The 15,550-nt window shown below is 45.2% G+C and overlaps 1 protein-coding gene across 1 annotated transcript in view; it reads left to right on the forward strand.

Moving 5' to 3' along the window:
- The window catches only part of LOC147098096 (scavenger receptor cysteine-rich domain-containing protein DMBT1-like), a 117,521-nt gene that overhangs the window by 84,974 nt on the left and 16,997 nt on the right, over positions 1 to 15,550 (forward strand). Inside the window, exons 9-16 of the mRNA XM_085970818.1 lie at positions 4,636 to 4,950; positions 6,624 to 6,938; positions 11,370 to 11,687; positions 11,771 to 11,848; positions 11,937 to 12,254; positions 12,390 to 12,431; positions 12,611 to 12,727; positions 14,134 to 14,241. Of these exons, the coding sequence (XP_085826944.1) occupies positions 4,636 to 4,950; positions 6,624 to 6,938; positions 11,370 to 11,687; positions 11,771 to 11,848; positions 11,937 to 12,254; positions 12,390 to 12,431; positions 12,611 to 12,727; positions 14,134 to 14,241 (1,611 nt within the window). The remainder of the gene's footprint in view (positions 1 to 4,635; positions 4,951 to 6,623; positions 6,939 to 11,369; positions 11,688 to 11,770; positions 11,849 to 11,936; positions 12,255 to 12,389; positions 12,432 to 12,610; positions 12,728 to 14,133; positions 14,242 to 15,550) is intronic.

Below are 15,550 nucleotides of genomic sequence, written 5' to 3' on the forward strand. Positions count from 1 at the left end.
TGTAACAGGCTCGTGGAGCTGAATGGCATCATCTGTTCATTTGTAACATGCTCATGAGTCTGGATGGCTTCATCCTGGTCCTCTGTAGCAGACTCGAGGGGCTAAATTTCCTCTTTCTGTTCCATGTTACAGCATCGATTGCCTGTTCCTGTTCGTATGTAACAGGCTCAAGGTGATAATAAGGCTACTCATGTTCCTTTGCACCAGGCTCTAGGGGCTGAATGGCCTATCCTGTTCCTATGTAAAAGGCTCTAAGGACTGAATGGCCTACTGCTGTTCCTATGCAACAGGTTTGAGAGCCTGAATATCCTCCTCCTGTTCTTATGCAACAGCTTCGATGGGCTGAATGCCCTCCTTCTTTTCCTACATAAAAGGCTCGAGGGGCTGAATGGCCTCCACATGCTCATGCGGGGCAGCATTGAGGGGCTCAATGGCCTCTTCCTATTCCTGTGGAGCAGGCATAAGGAGCTGAACGGCCTCATCCGTTTCCTATGGAACAACCTCGAGTGGATGAATGACCTTCTCCTGTGTAACAGACTCAAGGGGATAAATGGCCTACTCTTGTTCATTTGTAACTTGGTCGAGGGGCTGAGTGGCCTAATCATTTCTTGTATAACAGGCTCAAGGGGGCTTAATGACCTCCTCCTGTTCCTATGTAACATGCTCAAGGGACTGAATGAGCCACCTCCTGTTCCAATGCAAGAGACCCGAGGAGCTGAATGGCCTACTCCTGTTCCTATGCAACTATGCTTAGTGACTGAATGGCATCCTCCTGTTGCTATGTAACAGAAACGAAGGGCTGAATGGCCTCCTCTCTTCCTGTGTAACAGGCTTGAGGGGCTGAATGGGCCTCCTCTCGTTCCTATATAACAGGCTCGAGGCAGCAATATAAGAACATAAGAAATAGTAGCAAGATTGGGCCATTTGGCCCTTCGAGCCTGCTCCGCCATTCAATAAGTTTATGGCTGATCTTCTAGCTCATCTCCACTTTCCTGCACTGTCCCCAAATCCCTTGATTCCCTTAATATTCTAAAATCTATTTTTCTCTGCCTTGAATATCCCCAAGGTCTGAGCCTCCACAGCTGTCTGGGGTAGAGAATTCCAAAGATTCACCTCCCTCTGAGTGAAGAAATTTCTCCCCATCTCAGTTGTAAATGGCCAACCCCTTATTCTGAGACTGTGACCCCTGGCTCTGGACTCCCCAGCCAGGGGAAGCATCCTCCCTGCATCGACCCTGTCACACCCTGTAAGAATGTTGTGTGTTTCAATGAGATCACCACTCATTCTTCTAAAATGTAGAGAATATAGGCCTAGTCTACTCAATCTCTCCTCATAGGAAAATACACCCATCCCAGGAACCAGTCTGGTGAACCTTCGTTGCACTCCCTCTATGGCAAGTATATCCTCCGTTAGGTAAGGAGAGCAAAACTGTACACAATACTCCTGGCGTGGTCTCACCAGGGCCCTGTGTAGTTGCTGTAAGATGCCTTTACTCTTATACTCAAATCCTCTTGTAATAAAGGCCAACATACCATTTGCTTTCCTAATTGCCTGCTGTACCTGCATGTTAAATTTCAGTGATTCGTGTACACGGACAACCATGTCCCTTTGAACATAAACATTTGCCAATCTCTCACCATTTAAAAAAAACTCTGCATTTCTATTTTTCTTACCAAAGTGGATAACTTCACATTTCTCAACATTACTTTGCATTTGCCATGTTCTTGCTCACTCACTGAGCCTGTCGATATCCCCTTGAAGCCTCCTTTCATCCTCCTCACAACTTAAATTCCCACCCAGCTTTGTATCATCAGCAAGTTTGGATATATTGGCCCAGATATTCGGGTCTCCACAGGTGAGTATGCACAGGGTACTCACCCGTAGGCCCAATGGAAGCACCGGTTTCCTGCATGCACTCCGCATGCGAGGGAAACCAGCACTTCCATTCTCCTGAACGAAGGGGTTCAGAAGTCGAACGCGTGCACAGGAGAGGCTGCGCGTGCGCATCAAACGTACGTTTATTTTGCAGGTTTTGCCGGGATGGTAAGTCTCCAGAAGTTACACATATAAAAAGCTGTCACAAGGCCTGCTTGTTACAAGGTAAGTGCTGAATTAATTAAAATTAAAACATTATTTCCAGAAGTGTTATTATTTTTAAATACTTTAAAGAAAGGTAAGTTTATTTTTAGCCCCGTTAGAAAATAACATTGTTTACTTTTTCAATTTAAATTATTGTTTAAAATAGTTGTTTCATGTATTTTATAGTTTATTTAAAAATGTAATGTTTGATCGCACGTCAATTACAAGAGAAATGCAGGGAACCGCACCAACCACTGTACATGGCCTTCTTTGATCTCACAAAGGCCTTCAACACCATCACCCGTGAGGGATTATGAAGTGTCCTTCTCAAATTCGGCTGCCCTCAAAAGTTTGTCACTATCCTCCGCCTGCTTCACGATGACATGCAAGCCGTGATCCTGACCAACAGTTCCACCACAGAAACAATTCATGTATGAACCCGGGTCAAGCAAGGCTGTGTCATTGCACCAACGCTCTTCTCAATCTTCCTTGCTGCAATGCTCCATCTCACCCTCAGTAAGCTCCCCACTGGAGAGGAGCTAACTTACAGAACAAACGGGAAACTGTTCAACCTCCGTCGCCTCCAGTCCAGATCCAAGGTCGTCCCATCCTCTGTTGTCTAATTACAGTATGCAGACGATGCTTGCGTCTGTGCTCACTCGGAGGCCGAACTCCAAACCATTGTAAACACCTTCAGCGAAGCATACGAGAGCATGGGACTTACATTAAAGATCCGTAAGACAAAGGTCCTCTAACAACCTGCCCCCGCCACACAGTGCTGCCCCCCGATTATCAAAATCCATGACAAGGCCTTGAACAACATGGACCACTTTCCATACCTCGGGAGCCTACTGTCAACAAGGGCAGATGTCGACGACAAAGTCCAACACCGCCTTCAGTGTGCCAGTGCAGCCTTCGGTCGCCTGAGGAAGAGAGTGTTTGAAGACCAGGACCTCAAACCCGGCACTAAGCTCATGGTCTACAGGGCAGCAGTGATACCTGCCCTGCTGTATGCCTCAGAGACATGGACCATGTACAGCAGGCACCTCAAAGCACTGGAGAGGTACCACCAGTGCTGCCTCCGCAAGATCCTGCAAATCCATTGGCAGGTTGGGCACACCAATGTCAGTGTTCTTGCTCAGGCCCACATCCCCAGCATCGAAGCTGTGATCACGCTCAATCAGCTCCGATGGACGGGTCACATTGTCCGGGAAGGCGCCGAACACCTCGAGTCTCTTCGCCGGGAGCAAGCGGAAGTCAAGCGCAGGCAGCGCAAGGAGCGCATGTCAACCCAAGCACCACACCCACCCGCCCCTTCAACCACCGCCTGCCCCCCCTATGACAGAGACTGTAGGTCCCGCATTGGACTAATCAGTCACCTGCGAGCTCATTTTTAATGTGGAAGCAAGTCATCCTCGATTCTGAGGGACTGCCTAAGAAGAGTAAGAATTTTTTTCAAATTTATTTGAAGATTGTGATGTTTTGGGACTTATAGTATTTATAAGTTTGACAGCCCTTCCTGTCAAACTTATGAATGAAGCATTCCCTGCTACCATTGGCTCTCAATGGACCGTGTGATCCCAGGGGATGCATCGAACTAACTGCGCCCCTGGGATATGCAAGCACTGCGTGCCGGCAGTTGGAGGAGGCCCAGGATCAGAATTCCATGGGGGCCCACAGCTCAACGGCCGGTGTGCAAGGTAAGTGTAGGTCGGGGGCTTACACCCGCAGGATGCCCCTGACCCAAATTTCTGGGCCATTAATCAAAATGCGATTCTCCGTAGAGATCAGTTGTATTGTCATTGAAAACTCAAGTGTTAATATATTGCTCGATAAATAGTACGAGGTGATTTTAATATTCAATACACTGAGTGCAATATAATAACTATTGATTGAAATACCTCATGATATATATCAGTGTGCTGGACCTCTGATTATTTCACGTGACTTCACAGTTCTCCCGGTGTCCTGGGTCACACTGATCGCTCACTAGCGCCGCCATCTGGTCGGTTATGTCAGTGCTGTTTTCAGGGCAAATTCGCTTCGACGTTTCACACATTGGCACCTGGGAACACTGGAGACAGGTGGAGGCCCATCAACCCTTCGGCCAGTCCCGCAGTGACTATAAAGCAGAACTACTTCACTGGCTGCGAAGCGCTTTGGGGTGTCCTGCGGTTTTGAAAGGCGTTATCAGTTTAAATTTCTGTCTGTTTCACTCCATATTGGATAAGATGAACTGTGAGCAGCCAGGAGCCATTTAAATCCCGTGCTCCTGCCGTTGATCAGAGCTCATATCAATAGCCGGCCTGGGCCGCCCGCCCCCAGTTTGTTTTTAGTCCTTTCCCCAGATTAACCACCGGAAGCAACTCGGCATCTCTCTAAAATCAATTCACTGAGTAAAGGGAATGGCGGAGAGGATCAGCCTACAGGCCTTGTGGGTAATGATTACAGAAATATAATCATTAACATTAATAATAACTGTCCGGGTGAGAGTTAGTAAATTATGGGATATTTTGGCTCAGTTTAACCGTTGCTCTCATGTGTTTCTGTTTGTAGATGAAGGTTGGCCGCCGAGACTGACTAATGGGGGAAGCCGCTGTGACGGCCGAGTGGAGATTTACTACAACGGCAGCTGGGGGAGAGTGCGGGACAACCTCTGGGACCTAAATGATGCCAATGTGGTCTGTAGACAGCTGGGCTGCGGCTCTGCGATAGCCGCTTATAACTCTTCAAAGTACGGAGAGAGTGAAGGGCCCGTGTGGGTGAATGATGTCCAGTGTGAAGGAAACGAGTCTCAGCTCCGGAACTGCAGCTCATTCACATTGAATCCATCTCTCAATGACAGCATCGGCGTAGGGGTCCTGTGCTCAGGTGAAGAAATAGTTCCATTTTGCAGAACCATCAAGGGGAATATCTAATCTGCTGAGAAAATTGGTAATATTGGTCACTTGTTCCTCGGTGTCTCTACACCAATTAGTTAACTCAGGGGGTGACAACAAAGCGAGAGGACACCGGCAGAACTGAAAAGCAACAAGAACTTGCATTTATATAGCGCCTTTAATGGAAGATAATCGTCGTAAGATGATTCATCAGGAGAAAACTGACATAGAGTGAAAGCCGAAGGTATTAGAACAGTCGACTAACAGCCTGGCCATTTGGGTAGTTTCAAGAGCAGGTCTTAAACCAGGAGAGGCGGCTGGTTTGGGGAGCGAATTCCTGATCTTGGGACCTAGACGGCAAAATGCACGTCTGCCAATTCTGGGCGAAGGAACTGGGTGATGCACAAGAGGCCACATTTGGAGAACAGTAGAATTCCCGAAATGACGAGAGCTGGAGGCGGTTATAGTGATAGGGGGAGCGGGGTTGAGTCCATGAAGGTATTTGAACCTGAGGATGGTAATTTAAAGCTGGTGGCTTTGGCGGACAGGAAACCAATGGAGGCCAGTGATCACAAGGAAGCTGGTGAGTGTGACTAGGTGTGGGTCTGGATTTCAGGGACTTTTGGGTGAGCTGAAGATTATGGAGGGTGCAGGATGGGAGGACGGTGTTTCAGCAGCAGATGGGCTGAGGCACGCAAAGAGGTGAGCGATGATACAGAGGTGGAAGTTGGCGGTCTTTGTGACGGAGAGCACGTGGGATTGGAAGTTCAGCTCGGTGGGCAAATGCGCGCCGAGTTTGCAAATCAGTTCCATTGTGCAGCATTAAAATTGTAGACAGATGTGTTGGAGATGCATTGGTGTAAGTTTCATTATTCTGTGTATAAGTGTGTACAGGTGTTCTTGAGATATACTTGTGTAAGTTGCATAATGCAGTGTGTAAATTAGGACATATATTCTGGTTACGGACTGATGTCAGTTCCAATATTTTTTATTTATGTGTAGACAGATTTTCTGAGGGCTTGTATTTCCACACGGTGCATTCTGCAGTACGCATTGCGCAGCAGAAGTGATAAATAAAGCTGTGGACTGTAAGCTAGTAAAACGGGGGGAGGAATCTGGTCAAATTAACATAAGCCTGAAGATAAAAGAAACAGGAGATGCGAGTAAATGTCAGACCAAGGTAATGAATACAGGTAAAATTAACGGTTAGGGAAAAGATACACTTATAGATCAGAATTATAAATTGATTGTTAAAAATAAAGTGAGTGGAACAACTAATAAAAACAATTTAAATTGGCTGTACAACAATGTGCACAACATTCGAAACCAAACGATAGAACTGGGGGCAATAAATCGAACGATGGAGAAATGAATAGAATATTATCCTGAAAGGATTAGAGGAAGTGGGGTGGGAGGAGGCTCGTGTGGAGAATAAATCCCGGATTAGACCCTTTGGGCCGAATGGCCTGATTCTGTGCTGTACATTCTATACAATTCTCTGTAATATGTAAATGCACTAAGATTTTCCGGGATATAATATCATGTACCTGTTCCAGACATATTAAAAGCAACTTTTTCTTAAACTGGAGAAGCAGCAATGTTTGGATTGAGTGATGAGATAAATGTGTATTGGAAGTTTAATCCACCTGTATTGTTCTCCAACAGGACACGTGCAGTTAAGGCTGTCTGACGGTGGAAGCCCATGTGCTGGGCGGGTGCAGGTTTATTACAGTGGGACCTGGGGCTCAGTTTGTGATGATTCCTGGGACCTGGCCGACGCTAACGTGGTTTGCAAACAGCTGGGTTGCGGGAATGCGGTGGATGTGGAACTTCCTGCTGCTTGTGGACCAGGCTCAGGCCCAGTTTTGTTGGATGAACTGAACTGTTCGGGAAACGAATCGTTTCTCTGGGAATGTCCCTCAGCACCGTGGGGTAAACACGACTGTGCTCATAAAGAAGATGTGAGGGTGGTGTGTTCAGGTAAGGGCGCTTTCTATCTGCTCATTTTCTGCAGGGTTATATGCGAGGCTTTACTCGGGAGAGTTTACATAGAATCTACAGCACAGAAACCGGCCATTTGACCCAACTGGTGTGTGTGATGTTTATGCTCCGCACGTGCCTCGTCACTCCGTACTTCATCTAACTCTATCTGCACATCCTTCTGTTCATTTCTCCCTCGTGTACTTATCTAGCTTCACCTGAAGGCATCTACGCTATTCGCCTCAACTACTCTATGTGGTAGCAAGTTCCACATTCTAACCACACTCTGGGTAATGAGCTTTCTCCTGAATTCCCTGTTGGATTTATCAGTGACTATTTTACATTTATTGCACCTAGTTTTGGACTCCCCACAATTGGAAACATATTCTCTATGTCTACCCTATCTATCCCCTTCATAATTTTAAAGATCTCTATTGAGACAGCCTTCAGCCTTCTCTTTTCTAGAGAAAAGAGCCACAACCTGTTCAGCATTATTTGATAGTTCTAACCGTTGAGTTCTGGCTTCATTCTTGTAAATCATTTTTTGCACTTTCTCCCGTGCGTGTATATCTCTTTTGTAATATGGTGACCAGTATAGTATACAGTGTGTTGTAACCAAGCTTCCATACAAGTTTAAATTCATTTACTTGCTTTTCAATGATTCTCCTCTAGAATGGAACCTCAGTGCTTTGTTGGATTTCCATGACCTTGTTAACTTCTGTTGATACTTTTAATTATTAGTTAAAGTTTATCTTTATTTCCTCTCTAGCCCAGATAAACTTTTATTTTCCAAGGATTATGAGGCTTCCTTATGCCTCCTATCAAAATGCACCACCGAACACTTACCTATATTAAAATTAATTTACCATTTACACGCCCATTCTGCAAGTTTATTAATGTCTTCTAATATTTTGTTGCAATCTTCCTCGTTATTAACTATAGCCCCCAACTTGGTGTCCTCCATAAATTTTGAAATTGTACTTCCAAATCCCAAGTCCAAATCGTTTATGTAAATGAGGAACAACAGCAGACCCTGCACCGATCCCTGTGGAACACCAGTGCTGAACTTTCACTGGTCTGAGTAACTACCTTTAACCCCAACTATCTATTCTCTGTTTTGTACCCAGCTGGCTATCTATTCTGCTACTTGTCCTCTGACTCCACATCGTCTGACGTCAGTCATAATTCTAAGATGTGCTAACTTATCGAAGGCCTTTTTAAAATCCACGTATTTTACATCTACCACATTAACCTTGTATACATTTTCTGTAACTTCTTCAAATAATTCACGTAGGTTGGTAAAGCATGAACTTCTCTTTGAAATCAAGTTTGCAGACGACACACAGCTAGGTGGGCGTGTGTGTTGTGAGGAGGATGCCGAGAAACTCCAGTATGATTTGGACAGGTTGGGTGATTGGGCAGATGCATGGCAGATGCAGTATAATGTGAATAAATGCGAGGTCATCCACTTTGGTGGCAAAAACAGGAAGGCAGATTATTATCTGAACGGCAATAGATTGGGAGAAGTGGAAGTGCAACGAGACCTGGGTGTCCTTGTGCACCAGTCGCTGAAGGTAAGCATGCAGGTGCAGCAGGCGGTTAAGGAGGCAAATAGTATGTTGGCCTTCGTAGCGAGAGGGTTTGAGTACAGGAGCAAGGATGTTTTGCTGCAGTTGTACAGGGCCTTGGTGAGACCACACCTGGAGTATTGTGTGCAGTTTTGGTCGCCTTATCTGAGGAAGGATGTTCTTGCCATGGAGGGAGTGCAGCGAAGATTCACCAGACTGATACCTGGGATGGCAGGAATGACGTATGAGGAGAGATTGCGTTGATTGGGCTGATACTCGCTGGAGTTTAGAAGAATGAGAGGGGATCTCATTGAAACTTATATAATTCTAAGAGGACTAGACAGACTAGATGCAGGAAGGATATTACCGATGGCGGGGCAGTCCAGAACCAGGGGTCACAGTCTAAAGATAAGGGGTAAGCCATTTAGGACAGAGATGAGGAGGAATTTCTTCACCCAGAGAGTGGTGAACCTGTGGAATTCTCTACCAAAGAAGGCAGTAGAGGCTAATTCATTAAATATATTCAAGAAGGAGTTAGAGATATGCCTTAAGGCTAAAGGGATCAAGGGATTTGGGGAGAAGCCAGGGACAGGGTACTGAGTTTGGATGATCAGCCATGATCTCATTGAACGGCGGAGCAGGTTCGAGGGGCCGAATGGCCTACTCCTGCTCCTATATTCTATGTTTCTGTGTGCAGACTATTCTTTATTATATACAATAGCAAAATACTGTGGATGTTGGAAATCTGAAATAAAAACAGAATAAGCTGGAAATATTATGCAGGTCAGACAGCCTCTGTGAAAATACAGACGTTTAACGTCGATGACCTTTCATCAGAACTGGAAAAAAATGTAACAGTTTTTTAAGCAAGTAAGAGTCACGAAAGCGGGAAGGGGAGGAAAGAACAAACGGGAAGTCAAGAAAGGTTAATTGACAAAAGGGGTGATGGTGCAAGGCAAAAGGACATGATAATGGGACACTAAAGAAACAAAAAATGGGTCCAGGGAAGGTGGGAATGGGAATAGCAGAATCATTAGCAATGGCCGCCATCTGAAAAAATTCAAGCATAGTTATGACCTGAAATTTTTCAATTCAATATTGAGTCCGGAAGGCTGAAAAGTGTCTAATCAATAGACGAGGAGCTGTTCCTCGAGGTAACGTTGAACTTCCAATCTCATCCCTTGCTGTGTTTTCACTATCCCGTCTGACCTACCCATCTCTGACTCCGTAAGATCAGCATCCACTTACGCCCCATCTCAATGAACTTCGAGCTCGGCACAATGCTGAGCTCTTTTTCCATCACCTTCACCTCCATACCCACTTCTCTGGCCATTTTCCCCTTTTGTGCTGAAGTGGAAAATGTCATCAACTTTACTTACAATTTCCATCCTTCCCGGGCCTTCACATGGTCCGTCTGCGACTCTTCCCTTCCCTTCCTCGACATCTCTCTCTCCATTTCTGGGGATAGGCTATTGACCAATATCCACTGTAAGCCCACTAATTCCCACAGCTAACTTAACTTCACTTCCTCCCAGGCTGCTTCCTGTAAGGATTCTATTCCATTCTCCCAGTTTCACCATCAACGTCGCATCTGTTCTGATGATGCCACCTTCCATACTAGTGTTTCCAAAATGTCTTCCTTTTTCCTCAACCGTGGACTCCCCTCCACCACGGTTGAAAGGGCTTAAAAGTGTCTGTTTCATTGCCTGTATCTCTGCGCTCATCCCATTCCACCCTTGTAGAATCACGATAGGTTCCCCTTCCACCTTCGAACTCACCAGCCTCCACATTCAACCGATCAACCTCCACCATTTCGGCCACTTCCAGGATGATCCCACCAACAGACACATCTTCCCCTCCCCTTTCAGCATTCTGAATGGACCGTTCATTCCACGACACACTGGTCCACTCCTCAATCACCCCAACACTCCCTCCCCTTCCCACAACACCTTCCCATCCAAGTGCAGGAGGATCAACAGCTCCCCTTTTCACTCCTCCCTTCTCACCGTCCAGGGCTCCAAACACTCCCTCCAGGTGATGATTTACTTGTACTTCTTTCAATTTACTATACTGTATTCGCTGCTCATGATGCAGTCTCCTCACTTTGGGGAAGCCAAACGCAGATTGGTGAACGCTTTGTGGAACACCCCCATTCAATCTTCAAGCTGACACCAAGGTTCCACTTACCTGTGATTTTTATTCTATGCCCCACTTGCACTCTGACCTCTCTGTCCTCGAACTCCTGCACTGGCCAATGGAGCTCAATGTAAGCTCGAAGAACAGCACCTCAACTTTTGACAAGGAACTTGACAGCCTTCTGGACTCAACATTGTGTTCAACAATATCAGATCATAACCTCGGCCCAAATGCTTTCGTGCAGTAGCTATTGCTGATGATTCTGCTATTCCCATTAGCACCTGCTCCAGACACATATTTTGTTTCTGTTGTCCCATTACCATCTCCTTTTGCCTTGCACTATCATCCATTCTGTTATTAATCTGTCCTGCCTTCCATCCTATCACAGTCCTTCCCTTTTGTTCTTTCCTGCCCTCCCCAATTTCTCCCTCCTGAACTTCCTTAAAAACCTTTTCCATCTCCAACTTTTTCCAGTTCTGACGAAGGGTCACCGAATTGAATCGTTAACTCTGCTTCTCCCTCCACAGATGCGGCCTGACTGGCTGAGTATTTCCAGCATGTTCTGTTTTATTGTTTGTTTTATGTTCGATTTCTAGCTGTATTTCTATTAAATTTCTGAATAGTTATCGACACTAGTGAACACAACCGGTGCAACATGTGCTGTGCAGTTTGAATACACAGCGAGGTATCAATCTAACCACCTGTATATGTCTTGTTTCATTGACAGAGCACAAAGAGATGCGGCTGGTGAAAGGAAAGCATCGCTGTGAGGGAAGAGTGGAAGTGTTCTACAATGGGACATGGGGAACAGTGTGCTCGGAGAAACTGGATCGACATGATGCAGAAGTGATCTGTAAACAGTTACAGTGCGGCCCCCTCACATCTATAGGGTATAACACTTGGTTATTCGGAGCGGGATCCGGGCCCATTTGGCTCGATGAGATGGAGTGTAAATCACACGAATCCTTCCTTTGGCAGTGTCAGTCAGACCCGTGGGGGGAACACAATTGTCATCACTGGGAGGATGCAGGTGTTGTTTGTTCAGGTAACACAAGGAACCTCTCAATATGCGGGTGTTATTTCAAATATTGATGTCCAATACAGTCAGCATATTTCTCTTCTTAACAGAAGCCAAAGTGCCGGAGCGATCCCACAGTTCAAGGGTCTGTGTTCGAGAATCTGGTTCTAAACATGAACATTCACCAGGTGCTTCCTCCTCTTCATCATACCAACTATCTGACTTGTATTCCAGGCTTGTACTAAATAAATAACAATATATTATTCTCTTTGATAGACTCGGGACAACCTTTGTGCCTGGTTGGAGGCAACACCAACTGCTCCGGGAGACTGGAGATATTGTCCAATAACAGCTGGGGCACGGTGTGTGATGACTCCTGGGATATGGCCGATGCCAATGTTGTCTGCAGACAGCTGGGTTGCGGCCCTGCTCTATTGGCCGCAGGAGGGGCCGCAATTGCCCAGGGTGCCGGTCTTATCTGGCTGGATGAGGTGCAGTGCACCGGAAGTGAATCCTTTCTGTCCGACTGTCGTTCCTCACCACCAGGTCAACATGACTGTGATCACAAGGAAGATGCCAGTGTGATTTGTTCCGGTAAGGGTCGCAGGCGGTTTCCTCATTCTAGGAACATGACTCATGGACTTCGGAAAATAAGAACAACGTTTATATTTTTAATGCAAAATCTTATAGTTTGCAGTTGATGAAATGTTTGTACAATATATTCCACAGGACTAGATTTGCCTCCTACTGCTGCTCCATACACACCTGCAGGTATTTTCCATTATTAGTATTAATGTTAGCGTTCGTATTAGTGGTATTGGTGTTGTTGACATTTTCTTGGTTTGTTAATTTCTAAAGTTAATGTGAGCCGTTTAAAATTGATTGGAACATTTTTAAAAATACAAGGCGGACTGTGTCTGTGTTAAATCTTTCTGTAATCTTTTGATTAGGACAGGGAGGAAAAAACACCTCCAGCCCTGTTGCCGTCTGCATAACCCTCGGAGTCCTTCTAATCTGTGAGCTGATCGCACTGATGGTGGTAATACAGAGAAAGGCAACAAGAAGAGGTGAGGCTCAAACCTCACCGCTGAACTAACACTTGATCTCAGATCTCTTCATATCCTGGCGAGTCTCCAGTTCATTGCACATTTCCATATGACCTACATTGGCTCCAGGTTAGGCAAAGCCTGGATTTCAAAATTCTTATCCTTGTTTTCAAATCCCTCCATGGCCTCGCCCCTCCCTATGTCTGTAGTCTCCTCCAGCCCCGTAATCACCCGAGATATCTGTGCTCCTCTAATTCTGCCCTCTTAAGAATCCCTGATTACAATCGCTCAACCATTGATGGCCGTGCATTCTGTTGCTTAGGCCCTCAACTCTGGAAATCCGTCTCTAAACCTCTCCATCTCTCTTTCATCCTTTAAGACGCTCTTTAAAACCTACATCTTTGACCAAGCTTTTGGTCACCTGCCCTAACATTTACGTTTATATGTCTCAGTGTCAAATTTGTTGTCTTAAAATACTTATGTGAAGCTCCTTGAAACGTTTTACTACCTTAAAGGCGCTATATAAATACAAGTTGTTCTTGTTTTTGAGTGTCACGTGCTCTTGTTAGAAATAAACCTGAATCCGCTTTTGGCGAATTGATCCATTCAATGTGCTGCCCGAATTAGTAAAATGGGACATTAAAAATGGAGAGTTATTTAAAGTGTCCACATTCACTGTCCCAGTTCATCAGCCGGTACATGAGATTCCAGAAGAATTTACTCGCCGCTACAATTGGACAGAAAGTTTATTGAAGTGTTTGGGCTGAGCGCTCAGTTATTTATTGGTCTGCTATTCTTCCTTTATCCATTGGGTATCCATCCCACCCCTTCAGTTTCTGGGTCCGGATGCCCAATCTCGAACCCTCCGATCAGGTTCTGTCCACCATTTTGAGAGGTGACAGTTTTATAGGACTTTCTGCATTCTCCGGTGATTATTCTACATCCCAGCACAACTATTCCACACATATCTCACCCGCCCAACACACCCCTGCTCTGTGTACACAGCAAGGCTCCTCGCACACGGACAGGACATGCCAAAGAACCATCAGCTCCTCACTCGCGCTTCCAAACTGATGCTGTCCGCAGAGATCAGTCAACTTAACCAGCTTCTCTTTAGCTGAACTCCCCGTGTGGCCCCGTAACCGAGCGATCAACTGGAGTTCATTTCTTCTCCTGATACCCCCTCATTCCGTCTTCCCGAGGCCAATACAACTGGCCGCAGTCTGCTGGAGGTGAACATGTGTCTGTACAGAGACACAGACAAACACGGCATCACACACACAACTAAAATCCTCCACCTTCATCCTAACTGATTCTGGCCATTGACTATCACTATATCTGTTATTTGGATTTATTCGCAGATGAATTCCTGTGAAACGCGCGTGGAGTGAAACAAAATGTTAATCTCCCCGCCCTCCCTCCAACAGGTGCTGTCTCTCGCGGCAGGGAGTCACCTGCTGGTTTGTACCAAGCAATTTATGAAGAGATTGAGAATATTCCACCCGGCGAGGATTCCGCTCAATCCCAGGGCTCAGGTCTGTATTTTCCGTTTGAATCTTCAGTGGACACATATCGCCTCCACTTAAATAAAACTTTTAATGGTCAATGTACTGACTGGACTCGATCAGCAGTCCGCTCACTGCCCCCATGTGAAGGAGTCCTATCACAGTGAGAGTGTCTCTGTGTCCGTGTGTATAGTGAGAACAGCATGACAGGAAGACCTGTCAAGACTTATAAATACTACAGCCCCAAAATAGCAGTAAACCTTCAAATAAATTTAAAAACATCATCACACTTTTCAAATAAACTATAATTTACATTAAATAACTATTTTAAACAATAATTAACATTTTTGAAAAATATAATTTTATATTCTAATGGGGCTAAAAATAAACTTACCTTGCTTTAAAATATTTAAAAATAATAAACCTTTGGAAAAAATGTTTTAATTTTAATTAATTGACCAAGTACCTTTTAAAATGCAGGTTTTTACATTTCTAAATTCTAAAGACTTACTTTACTTTACAGGTTTTTCCATGAGGGTAAGTTCAAAGCGCACGCGCAGACTCCCGCGTGCACGCGTTTGACCTCTGAACCTCTGCTTTCAGAGGAACGGAAGTGCCGGTTTCCCGCGCATGCGCAGTGCATGGAAGAGACTGCCACTTCCATCGGGCCCACGCATGAGTACCCCATGCGTACTCACCCGTGGAGACCTGAATTTCTGGGCCATTTTCTTTCCTTTAAATATTGGGCTGGATATTCCGATCCCAATTGTGTGTACGCACTGTGTAAGGCCTGCTTTTACCAGGATAAGAGTTGAAAAAATTAATAAAACATATTTTCACTCATTCATCATTTAAAAATACTTTTTAAAATAGGTAAGTTTATTTTAAGCCGTTAAAAAGCTTTAATTATTTTTTTCAATTTATTGTAATTTCAACTAATTTTAAAAAGGTGATGGTTTTTAAAATTTATTTAAAGTTTTACTCTGTTTTTGGTGTGATCTCCATTCATATACTGGACAGATTTATCTGTCAAGTGAATGAAGGGAGATTCCCTTATTTGATTGGCTCCAACTGGCCCACATGATCCCAGGGACTCTTGCGAACTGCCTGCACCTCTGCGATACCTGGGCCCTGCGCACTTGGAGTTGGAGAGGCCCAGGATCAGAACTATATTCACATCGGGAGACCTCAGGTAAGTGCGTAGATTCTTTTCAGATCGAAGGTCTCAGCACACGGGAAGCCTCCGATCGGATAATACGGCCCAAAATTGGCCTCGAAGTTGCAATCGGAGTATTGCCGTAGACGAACAGCTCTGAACGACAAGAAAAGTACGCAGCTA

This window comes from Somniosus microcephalus, chromosome 30 (genome assembly GCF_052327205.1).
Source record: "Somniosus microcephalus isolate GS21.2 chromosome 30, FLI_Smic_1.0, whole genome shotgun sequence".
In the NCBI taxonomy this organism is placed as follows: domain Eukaryota; kingdom Metazoa; phylum Chordata; class Chondrichthyes; order Squaliformes; family Somniosidae; genus Somniosus; species Somniosus microcephalus.